Raw genomic sequence first — 12,420 nt, forward strand, 5'->3', positions numbered from 1 at the left:
CAATACCTTTTTCACAGTTTTGAACCATCACCATGAAGAGCGATCAGACTAAAACAACACAAGTAAATGGCTGGCTGAAGAACTGCAAGTTTTGGGCACATGAGGGTTACATTGTCAACAATATACAAAAATGGAAACAGTGAAGACAAAACAAAAATAAATGACAACTGGAGTGGTTTTACATACAGTGAAATTTCAAATTCAACCCAACCAGGGTATATTTGTGTATATCATCAGAGTGTGTGTGTGTGTGTGTGTGTGTGTGTGTGTGTGTGTGTGTGTGTGTGTGTGTGTGTGTGTGTGTGTGTGTGTGTGTGATTTGTCTAGCATTTGCACTGTCAGGGTCACCCCAGGTCACAAAGAAAGGAATGGACCAACAGTGCAGTGGAACACACACAAAGGCCAGACTCAGTGGCACATGTGGGACGGGCATGGGCGAGAAATGCCAACCATGTTGCCACCCTGTTGGGCATGAGGCGAACAGCCCCGTCTGCAGTGCCAAAAGCAGCAGTGGAATGAAAGGCTAGGAGGAATTATTCCGACCGTGGGGCCTCAGATGCACGGTCACCATGACTCACGTCCCGTCTCAGCTGCTATTATGTGAAACCCAGACTAATAATGTGTGATGGGTGTTCGACTCGTCCGCGAGAACCAAATGAGTCATTTCTCCGTCTCTTACTTTTCATTTTCATAAGGCTATGCGAGCCGCAAAAGTCGCAAATTCACATTTTCTGTTGTGGTTTTTACCGGCCTACTCTCAACAGAAGAAGACGGAAGACGTGACATCACTGCCATGTCCTGCTGTCTGAGGTCAGAAAATGCATTATGCATTACTCTGCACTACATAAACCACCAAACTAGCTATCACTAAAATATACTTCATTATATTGTGGCTCGGACACCTACATTCCATATCAGCAAAACCTGACATACTGTACTTGGACCATCCATAAATGGCGTAATTACAAAGTACTAACATAACCGCATTGGCTCTACCAAGCATTTGGCCTTGTTGTCATTTTGCAAACGTAATGCAAACTCGTGGCATGGTCTGCTTGATTTGTGAAATGATTACTTCAAAATCATAAACTTGTCAAGAGGAGTCATGGACATAAGAAAAATTAGAATCACTATTAGAAAGCAATGCAAGAGCATTAAATGGGTTCATAAATTAAGAACAATAATCGAAATAAATAAAATAAAAACATCTTACGATACAAAAACTAAGTGGGATGGCCACAAAGCTATGAACTTCACACAGCTGTGTGGTCTGTCACATTATGTTGCCCCTATAGAACAGGCTGACTTCCTGGTTTAGAGCTTCCCTACTGCAGTGGAAAACTCCTGTTAAACTCCCCCCACCAACCAGCCATGGACTTACCACAGTTGTCCTTTTTTGTGTCCAAGTGGCATTTCCAAACATCTTCATATGTTTGTTTTTTTATGGGCTAAGAAATTCGAAACATGACGACAAAAGAAAGATACTGTACATGCAAAAGCCAAGGGCTGTGGGGTGGGTCCGGTTCCTTTGAGTATTATGGATTGACGAGGGAGTACTGTACACTGTACTTTTGTGTGTGAATTCGAGCGTGGTCAAAGCATCCCTTTCACCCCATTCAGAGTTCGATGTTTTTTTGTCACAGTGCGCCCTCTGAATCCGCTGTGGCGAAACCTATCAGGCTTTTAGCGCAGGCCGGGTCACATGAAACCGTCTGTCGGCCTTGTGCACCCTCTCAACCCCGCCACTACCACACTCCGTCCCAGACTCTGCTTTCCTAATCCTATAAACACTTTCTATGCACATTCCTCTTCCTCCTCCCCCACTCCCTTCTCCTCTTCTTCTTTCTGTTCCACATTCACAAACTTTCAAAACCACTCTATCTGCAATCATGGCTCCTCAGCATTTTGACCTCAAACACGCTGCACAAACTCTCGACTTTCTTTCCTTTCCCCACTGCTCCTCGCCTCATTCCTCTTTCTTACTAGTGACGTTTCTAGAACACATTTTTATAACTTTGTACATTTTTGTAGTCAAAAACCAATATTAGTGGACAGCTTCTGACCTCTCTGTCAGATTGGATCTTTTTAGCTCAAGACTAATACCACATACTCGGATTCAGAGCTATACTGGGCTGATCGTGGGCCTGTGGGACGGGGTGGTTGGGCTGTAACTAGTGAGGCTAGAGCCTGTAATTATCACTAACCCGAGGGGGCACGGGGACAAAAGGCATCTGTAACTCACACACAAAGGGGGAACCGAGCGCCTGGGCTGCATACAAGCAAAAAGCCAAAGTTATACATAGTTGCGCACTGGTGTCGTGCACCAAAAATAGCCGATCTACAAGCTCATAACGTGTCACTGGTGCGAGACACTGGTGTGCGACTACGTGTAACTCAGGCTTAACTCTTAAGTTTTGACGACCAAGTGATCTGGACTCCAGGGGTGAGGTGGGGGGCTTTCAGGAAGACCCCCCCCCCCCTCTCCCCTCTCATTTTGCATTCTGTAAAAACTTTACACCAGCAGCACAGGCCTGGGCTGGCTCTGAGAAACATCTGGAACTCCTCTCTGTGGCAACCGGCCTCAGTGGAGGAGCATGACGGGGGCTTACCCCACAGGGGTGGGGGTGGGGGTCTGCGGTGGCACAGTCAGATAAAATGGAAAAAATGCAGCCTTCCTCCTGTGGTATGAAGAGAATGGTCGACTACGCCGATAAGTCTCTTTCCGCTAGCTCCAGCGGGGATGTCACTGTCAAACAACAGAGCCATCTGTTCCACAAAACAAGGTCCCGTTTCCTGCCTGTACAAAGAGGCCCCTTCCGCCCTGTTCTTCTTCTTTTTTTGTGTGTTCCCAACGAGGTAGGACAGTCTCCGCAGTTCACTTTGTGTTCCCTCTCAAGTTCTACAAGCTCCAATCTCACTTAGCGGAACACTCTCCACCAAAGAAAAACAGGTAGGGGCCCCCAAGTGGCACATCAGACAGAGCATTGAGGGGAGCGAGAGAGAGAGAGAGAGGTTTGGGGGGGGAGAGGCGCTCTGGCAAGCCGAGACCCGCCCACCCTGTCAGTCATTTCTCCAACAGCTGTTTCCTCTGCTGTTCCAACAGGGCCTCCAGGTGATCCGCCCTCTTCAACGCAGCCTATTGGAGGAGAAAGCAGTGTTTATTCATGCCGTCAATCACCTCTCCGGCGATGTTTACCCACTGACCGCACTACTTCTTTTTTTTTTTTACAGAAAGATACAGGCTTTAGCCATGACTGCACAACAAGCCCCTCACCTCGTGCTGCTTCCGAAGGCTACTGACAGTCTCTTCCTTCTTCAAGATGGCCGACTTCACTCTGTCAAATCAGGAGGAAGATGTTGATCAGATGCTAGTCTCTTCAGACAGATTGTTGGTTCACACAATTTTACAAAATGCTTCTGCCTAACAGTCTGTACTTCATTGAACAGCAGCACTGAAAATGCGATGTTGCGCCTCCCTCCAGTTCCGTTTTGCGTTTGCAGTCACGTACCGGTAAATACCGTAAGTCCTACACAAAATGAGATTAGTCGAAGCCTATCTAGCGTGCTGCTTAGCGCAAATGGAAATGAAAAAGTCGATCCTTAGGATAGATAGATGTGACAGCTTCCTGGCACAACTTTTGCGGGGCGCAGTTACAGACTCTCCGTAGCATTCAAAGAATGTGGAAGAGTTTTCTGGCTTTAACCACTTAAACCCTAAACTTAATTGACCGGGGTCCCCCAGGGCTCTATACTTGGTCCCCTCCTTTTCTCCCTCCACACCAAATCCCTTGTGAACTTATAGATCTAGCTGAACTACAAGCTCACAACGCAATGCGAGCATGTAGATCTGCTGTTTTCAGGGAACGTTCAGGGAATGTACTTTCACATTAGCACATCTATCCATGCATGCATGCATGCAAGCATGCATCCATCCATCCATCCATCCGCACCTCAATTTCCATCCATTCATCTCCTTGCCCACTGCTTACCGTTGGTGCACCTCAGCCAGCTCCTCCTCTTTCTCCCTGGTCACCCTCTCCACCTCCAGCCGTAGTCGCGCCCGCACCTCTGACACCTCCACCTTCATCCTGCGGTTCTCCTCCTCGGTCACCACCAGTCGCTCGGCAAACTCCTCCCTGATCACCTCTGCCAGCCTGCGCCGCTCCTCCGCTAGCTTGTCCCTGGACTGAGAGACGACAAAGAGTTCATTATACTGTATATATACAGTATACATATGTGTGTATATATATATATATATGTATATACACACAAGCTGAAAATGTGATTTTTGTGCTGACGAAGCGTCGAGAAGCGATGCACTGTCAGCGTGTTTCGGTTCCTGTACAGAGTATGTTGATTTATTTTGGCCCTAATAAGAATCCATGGAATGAAGCTAAATAACATCTCATGACTGAAAATGTAATGATGTTTAGCTATTATCCTTCTACACCTATGTTGCTGCTGTTCTACATACAGAAAACCAGCTGAATAAATCACAGATTGAGGCTTTAACATTTTTGCTTTTATGACATTTCTGAGACCATTCCTGTGTTATGGAAGATGCTTCTGAACATGTACTTCTATTGCTAGTTTGACCACTTCAAATACTCTTTAATCTTAAAATAACTAGTAGCCGAAAATAGCCGATCTACAAGCTCACAACACGTCCCAGCGCATCGTGTTGTGAGCTTGTAGATCTGCTATTTTCGGTGCTCGATATCGCTTCCATAGAAGACCTGCTGACTGGAATCCAAATGACTTTAATCCATGAGAATCTGTTCTTAATTCATTTTGTAGTATTGGCCAGGTTATTGTGTTGGTGAAATAAGCTCTCCCTCCCTCCCTCTCCCCCTCTCACGCTAATAGAGCTCTCCCTCTCTCTCCCATGCATGCATCTCTTCCTCTCTCTAATGCAACCTGCAACCCAACCTGCAACCAGTCTGGGGGGGTCCCTGAAATTTTCAAAGTTGCAGAACTGACAGCTGTACTGTACCTGTGTGATGTCCTCCACTTCCTGTTCCCTCTGTCGGAAGAGGGCCTGGACTCGGATCAGCTCTCCTTCCGTGTCCATCTGCCTCTTCTTCAGCTCCTGCTGTTTGTCCACGGCAGCCCTCTCCGAGTGTTCCAGCTCCATCAGCTCTGCCTCATACTTCTCCCTGACGCGCTTCACCCTTGGAGGGGAACAACGGGACACACTGTCAGTACACAGTAAAAAGTCCTCAGTGTGAATTTAACTCTGAGAATGTACAAGTTTTGTAAACATGTGTACACCCTCAAGAGGTATAAATGGATGAATAAACACTAAGGGCCTTATTTTCACTAGTGCCTTACCCATTATTCCTGAACTTCTTTGCCATTTTTTACTTTAAAAAAAATAAAAATCTAATAGTTCAAATAGCCAATCTACAAGCTCACAACGTGTCTACGTAGATCGGCTAGTTGAACTATTTGAAAGTGTTTTTAAAAATATAAAAAAATGGCAAAGAAGTTTAGGGATAATGGCACCGGCGAAAATAGGGCCCTAAGGATTTTTCCTTGGATGTGTAAATACGTATTTAAATCATAGTAGGGGGTACTAAGCACAAAAAATGGCCAAATCGTTACGCGGCGGATAAAAGCATGAAATTTGATACAGATGTCCCTTGGGTCATCCTAAAACATCCTAGAAGGGGTGCCCAAAAAAATCTTAAACAGGAAGTGACTTATGGACAAAATTCAAAATGGCCACCTAAACTGTTGACCGTTGACTCAAAAGACACCAAAAGAATCTCCAAAAAGCATAATATTTGGCACATATGTCCCTTGGGTCATCCTAAGACATCCTAGAAGGGGTGCCCAAAGGAATCTGAAACAGGAAGTGAGTTATTGACTAAATTGAAAATGGCCGCCTAGTGTTGTCGATTGACTCAAAAGACAACTAAAGAATCTCATAAAAGCATACAATTTGGCACACATGTCTTTTTGGTCATCCTAAGACATCCTAGAAGGGGTGCCCAAAGAAATCTTAAGCAGGAACTGAGTTATTGACAAAATTGAAAATGGCCGCCTACAGTGTTATCTATTGACTCAAAAGACAACTAAAGAATCTCATAAAAGCATACAATTTGGCATACATGTCCCTTGGGTCATCCCAAGACATCCCAGAAGGGGTGCCCAAAAAAATCTTAAACAGGAAGTGAGTCATTGACAAAATTGAAAATGACCGCCTACAGTGTTGTCGATTGACTCAAAAGACAACTAAAGAATCTCATAATGGCATACATGTCCCTTGGGTCATCCTAAGACATCCTAGAAGGGGTGCCTGAAATTATCTGAAACAGGAAGTGAGTTATTGACTAAATTGAAAATGGCTGTGTACAGTCTTGACAGATGATGCAAAAGACACTCATAAAAAATAATCTCATAAAAGCATGAAATTTGGTACAAATGTCCCTTGGGTGATCTGAATGCATCCTAAGGGGTGCCAAAAAAAGTTTGAATAGTCTCTCAATGGAAAACACTCCTCCCACACGGGCTGCACTGCTACAATATTCAAATCGAGCAGCCAATCTAGCATTTGGTCCAGAAGCCTGAAAGCTATGCAATCTCTACCATCTCCTGACAAATAAATGAAAGTCGCTGATTCGTGGACACCTTTATGGACACTCTTGCCAGAGGCTGCTTAAGTTTGTAGAGAACTCAAGTGTGGCTGCAAAGCTGAGCCCTTCTGTTCGAGAAAGTGTAGATGCCGGGATGCTGGGTTACCTTGCAGAGCATTATGCCAATGTGCTGGTAATTGCGAAATGGCACACATGAATACATGTAGTTACTAAACACTAATCACAAAAAAACAGTAATGATCAAGAAGAAAATACATGAGAAGATAGAGTGTAAAACAAGCAAGAAGATGTAGAGTGCAAAATAAATAAGATGCAGAGAGTAAAATAAGAATATGCAGAGTAAGATAAGATGCAGAGTAAAATAAATGAGAATATGCAGAGAGTTAGATAAATAAAGAAGATTCAAAGAGTACAATAAAAAAAATATGCAGAAAGTAAAATAAATAAGTGATGTAGAAATGAAAACAGAAGGTAGACTACAAAATACGGCAAGTTATGCACTGCATAACCTGTCGTATTGAGTCTGCATAATATGCAGACTGCCATGGTCAACTGTTTAAACAGCCATTTAGAATTTCTTCAACATGGTCCCTTCCTAAAAAGTTTAATAAACAAGCAAACAAATAAATAACCCCTTCTAGGATATATTAAGAAGCACTCAATGTACGTACCAAATTATACACTTTTATGACGTCCCCTTATGTTTTCTTTTGTGTCAACTGCTTTTAGGCGGTCACTTCCTGTTTAAAACCTTTTTGGGCACGCCTTGTAGGATGCGTTCAGATCACCCAAGGGACATTTGTACCACATTTCATGCTTTTATGAGATTCTGTAGGTATCTTGCATCATCTTTCAACACTGTAGGCGGCCATTTTCAATTTAGTCAATAACTCACTTCCTGTTTCAGATTATTTTTGGCACCCCTTCTAGGATGTGTTAGGATGACCCAAGGGACATATGTGCCAAATTGTATACTTTTTGGAGATTCTATAGGCTTTTTGAGTCAATCGCCAACACTGTAGGCGGCCATTTTCAATTTAGTCAATAACTCACTTCCTGTTGAAGACTTTTTTGGGCACCCCTTCTAGGATGTCTTAGGATGACCCAAGGGACATGTGTGACACATTTTATACTTTTTGGAGATTCTTTAGTTGTCTTTTGAGTCAATCGACAACACTAGGCGGCCATTTTCAATTTGGTCAATAACTCACTTCCTGTTTCAGATTTTTTTGGGCTCCCCTTCTAGGATGTCTTAGGATGACCCAAAGGACATGTGTGCCACATTTTATGCTTTTTGGAGATTATTTTGGTGTCTTTTGAGTCAACGGTCAACAGTTTAGGTGGCCATTTTGGATTTTGTCCATAACTCACTTCCTGTTTAAGATTTTTTTGGGCACCCCTTCTAGGATGTTTTAGGATGACCCAAGGGACATCTGTATCAAATTTCATGCTTTTATCCGCCGCGTAACGATTTTTCACTTAGTACCCCCTACTATCAGGGGGTAATAACAATATTGTATTTGGTATAATGAACCCAGTGAGTGCCTTGCCAACACAATGCATAATAAAAAACGGATTTATAATTAAACTTTGCATCAAGTGCAAACCCACCGGTTGTCTGCTGCTCGCTCACACTCTTCTCTGGCAGTGCTGGTCTCTTCCTCCAACCTCTGGAGGGCCAGCTCAATCTCCTTATCTCGCCCTTGACGCACTTCCTCTTTGAGCTCTCGCTCTCGGCTCAGCAGCCATGCTTCCTATGAATGTGGAAACACATGTAATTCCTGCCAGCCTTCTGATAGGAGAGAATGCCAAACAAACGCAACGTTCAGAAAGATAACCTGCGCATAGATGCTTTCACCTTCTAATGAAAATACACTTACGTGCAGATACACCAATGCCAAGTGCTTTCGGAATAGCTCATCAATTAGCAACCACTCCCCTGTGCGAACGTGTGGGGCAGTGTCAAGTGTGAGATGTTGTTTTTAAATCCTATCCTGACTTAAGCTATTTGTCATCCCTTCCTCATTCCAATACCCTTGCCCGCTGTGGGTATTGTTTACATGACATTTAAGAGGAGAATGGGAGGTGTAGGGTGCATTGCCCTCACTTTAGTGCATGGACTGCAGAGGGCTGGCGGAGAGTTGGCACAACGCCTGTCGTCGCTAAACACAATGGAATCCATTTGGACAGAAAAAAAGGCCCGTTTCTGTTCTTTATGAGCCACTGTGCAAGCATTACTCTTCAATTTGAAACACAGTGGCACCAAGGACAAGTTACAACCCTGGGTTTCACAGTTTACTGAGGGGTGGCTAGCAAAAGGCTAAAAGGGTCCGGTTGACAATTCACATTTACAGTGTGTTTAGTGGTTTGCATCAAGAACAGCAGTGAGAGCTGGTAGCGTACACAAAAAGGGGATTAAAAGCAGTACACCCATGCACACTCAAAAATGTACACAAACCCATTTTATGCACACACTGTATATGCGTTTGTCCACACCAACCGACACACACATGCACAAATGTGAAAACAAATCTATTTTGAAATAAAATTCTGATAGTCGGACTGTATAAAATTATAACACACTTTAAAAAGTTTTAGCTACACGTTAACCCTTTTTTTTTTTTTTTCATTAAGACCTGAGGCCGATTCTAAAAACTATATATCCTGACCTAAGTTTTCTGAAAAACTTCAAATCTTTATAAAAAAAACGAAAAACAATGCAACAATTATGTTGCTATATAACAACAACAAAAATGACAGAGGCATTCCTGGATGGAAAGGCATAACAAAGTCTAGGTGTAACAGGTCTAAATGGGTTAACACAAAACAACCAAAACTCCATGTCACTCCTCGTCCCAATTCTTGCCAATGGGGGAAAGCGGATTAACTCTCAGTTTGGAACAAGCCTTTTGTGCTTGCCAATGTGCAATGTTATACTTTATGTTTTTCGCTGCTGCGGGCCACAAGTAAATGACTGAGTAGGATGATTAGGGTTGCAAGATTTGGGAAATATTTAAAGATGGAAAATGTATACTGGAATTAAAGGAAATTAACAGGAATAAGGAAATGAAAGGAAATATAGGGGTTATCAAACAGCTGTACCCCAAAGTGAGATGCAGCTATATGTCAATATGTTGAATCTATTAATATGTAATAATCATTATATTTTGAATCTCACCTATGAAGATAATAATTCTGAATGTATAAGGGCTTGGGACATTATGTACTTATGTACTATGTACTATGTATTTATGAAAAGAACAGTTGGCTTCTAAACCGGCCCAACCGGCATTTGAATGATGCCTGAGGAAGAACTACTTCAATACGTGTTGAATGTACTGTATGATGACAGCTGTTTAAATGTTACAATAAAGGTTATTTTTTGTACTTTGTACAATAGCAGGATTCAATTCTTTTTCTACAATCAATGAGTTTCCACTTCCTTTCTTTCCTTGGGTCTAATTATACACACCATGCTCTAATTATTTAGCCTTCATTGGAGCAAGATGTAGCTTTAGGCAACTATAAGCTGGTTAACTTAAAGATATGTCAAATATTATGCTCAATATTTACCCCAGTAATATAAGTTACCAAAGTCTTCTTAAGACACTGCAGACAGTGCAGTAATGTGTCAGTAGCACTGCATTAGCATCAATAGACATCCATACCTATATCCACCCATTGCGGATAAACATTATACTCGATTATATATTAATTTAATATATTCAGTGGCAATAGATACATTCATATATTCTCATTCTCATTCTCATTCAGAGATCCAGTGCAGACATCTATTTATTATTATTTATTTTGTATTTGGTTTGGTTCTTGACTCTTAACTGTACCTCTCCCATGTTTCATTCTAACTGCTGTTGCTGTTATGACAGATTAATTTCCCTCTGGGGATCAATATATCCTTTCTTAGTATAGTAGACGCTTAGAGTCATCTGGCAATGTGAGGGAAGAGTGATCTGCACATGGCAGAACACACTGGGTTCTACTCAATAGAATGTTTTCATGGCAGGTATTATTGACATGAATAGTGTAATGTTACTTCCTTCCCAGTGATACTAATTATCTCTGCCAGGCCGGAAGGCCAGGAGCCAAAGATGTTGTATTACATTCTGGTCAAACTGGTCAAAGTCGTGCTATTGTGCACGATGGCTCACTAGAAAGGCTCTGCTATACTAAATGGAACAGAGCTTTAATGAATGTCTTGTCATTGGTAACACCTGTGGAAGTACGTAACAATACTCAACTGTTCATGTCAATATGAGTGCTGTGAACTATTACTATTACACGGGATGCTGGCAAATTATCTGTGCTTTTATTACACAGCTTGGCTGATTCTGATATCAACCAAGCTTGGTTCAATAACTGAATTCAGCAGTCTATTATTTTTCAATAATGACCGCTGCTGTGAATAACAGACTGATGGAGACAATGCATCTATATCAACCAATTAATATATTAATCTGCAATGCTTGTTTTTGCAATATTCAACAAGGCAGCCATGTAAACAAACGCACAATCTTACATTTTACAGCTGAACAGTATACTAAAGAAATAGGCAATGCAGCAACATAATATAGATTAATATTTGATCAACACTTCCTACTGGAGTTTTGCAAGCCTAACAGTTGCACTGGACACACATCTAGTGGACAATATCTTGCTTTACCGTAAGCAATTCAATTATTTTAAAATCAATGAAATCGTTTTGTTGTTACATTTTGTTTCAATGAATTAATTAATTTATTAAGTAGCCATGTAATAAGCGGGATAATGAATGGTGAGTAGGCCATTGTTGGGAAATAAGCCCCTTCAGGGTGACAAAGACTAAAGCCTATCACCCTGTCAGGGTTTATTTCTAAACAATGACCTGATCACCATTCATTATGCCTCGCATGTGATGGAAGGAGTGCACTGCACATTGGATACTCAGTGCATGGTTGTAATTCAACTCAATGTCTATTAAATGGGGATTATTTGAACCTGGGCCTAAGAAATTGCACATTTACATAAATGAATGGTTACTGGATGTAATTGACTGGCCAAGTGCAGACACACAAATTGACATGGCACATCACATGCACAAACCTCTTTCTTCATGTAGTTTTCCTCCCAGGTTTGCTTTTCAATCTCCAGCCGTTCTCGTAATGCCTTCATCTCCACCTAGTCACACATAAAATATACTCAATTAGTCTAAAAGAGTTCTACTACCCACTAAACCAAGCATCTGACCACCGCCTGTTCCTGCACAGCCATACGCCTTATTATTTGTCGAATGACAGTGCTGTGCGCAGACAATAGCCTATTTACAAGTTCACAATGCGTGGCAATGTGAAAAGCATGGTGAAATGCCTCGCTATCAGGTGAAAAGAAGAGACTGGAGCATGCATGTGTATCTGAGGATACGTGGTTGTCTACACCAGTGGTTTTCAACCTTTTCAGGCCGTGACCCCTAAAATTATCATATTTGAGTGAACTGGGGGCCCCCAAAATAATCATATTTGAACTGGTGACCCCCAAATAATCATCCCCCCACCCTGATAAGCACTTGGAATGTAGGAGTTGAGGCATTCAATTTAGTTTAAATATTACAAGCTAACAACGCCTCGCAATGCGAGGCGTTGTGAGCTTGTAGATCGGCTAATTTTGCCTATAGTATATTATAGTATAGCATAGTTTGTTGATTACTTTTGATGCAGTAATGGTCTTCTTTTCTTTTTTTCCCTTATTTTTTTTTTAGATATTAAAAAGGTCTTAAAAGTCACTTCACTGTCATCTGGGGACCCCCCATAAATCATGTTGGGACCCC

At 42.1% G+C, this 12,420-nt stretch overlaps 1 protein-coding gene across 1 annotated transcript in view; it reads right to left on the minus strand.

Annotated features, from left to right (window-relative positions):
- Positions 1-3: 3 nt before the first annotated feature.
- cep131 (centrosomal protein 131) overlaps positions 4-12,420 on the minus strand; it is a 35,227-nt gene continuing 22,810 nt past the window's right edge. Inside the window, exons 21-26 of the mRNA XM_080454891.1 lie at positions 11,700-11,774; positions 8,211-8,353; positions 4,994-5,171; positions 3,990-4,186; positions 3,275-3,335; positions 4-3,136 (exon numbers count right to left, since the gene is read on the minus strand). Of these exons, the coding sequence (XP_080311017.1) occupies positions 3,065-3,136; positions 3,275-3,335; positions 3,990-4,186; positions 4,994-5,171; positions 8,211-8,353; positions 11,700-11,774 (726 nt within the window). The 3' untranslated portion in view covers positions 4-3,064. The remainder of the gene's footprint in view (positions 3,137-3,274; positions 3,336-3,989; positions 4,187-4,993; positions 5,172-8,210; positions 8,354-11,699; positions 11,775-12,420) is intronic.

Source organism: Gymnoscopelus braueri (genome assembly GCF_963280865.1).
Source record: "Gymnoscopelus braueri genome assembly, chromosome: 17".
NCBI lineage: Eukaryota > Metazoa > Chordata > Actinopteri > Myctophiformes > Myctophidae > Gymnoscopelus > Gymnoscopelus braueri.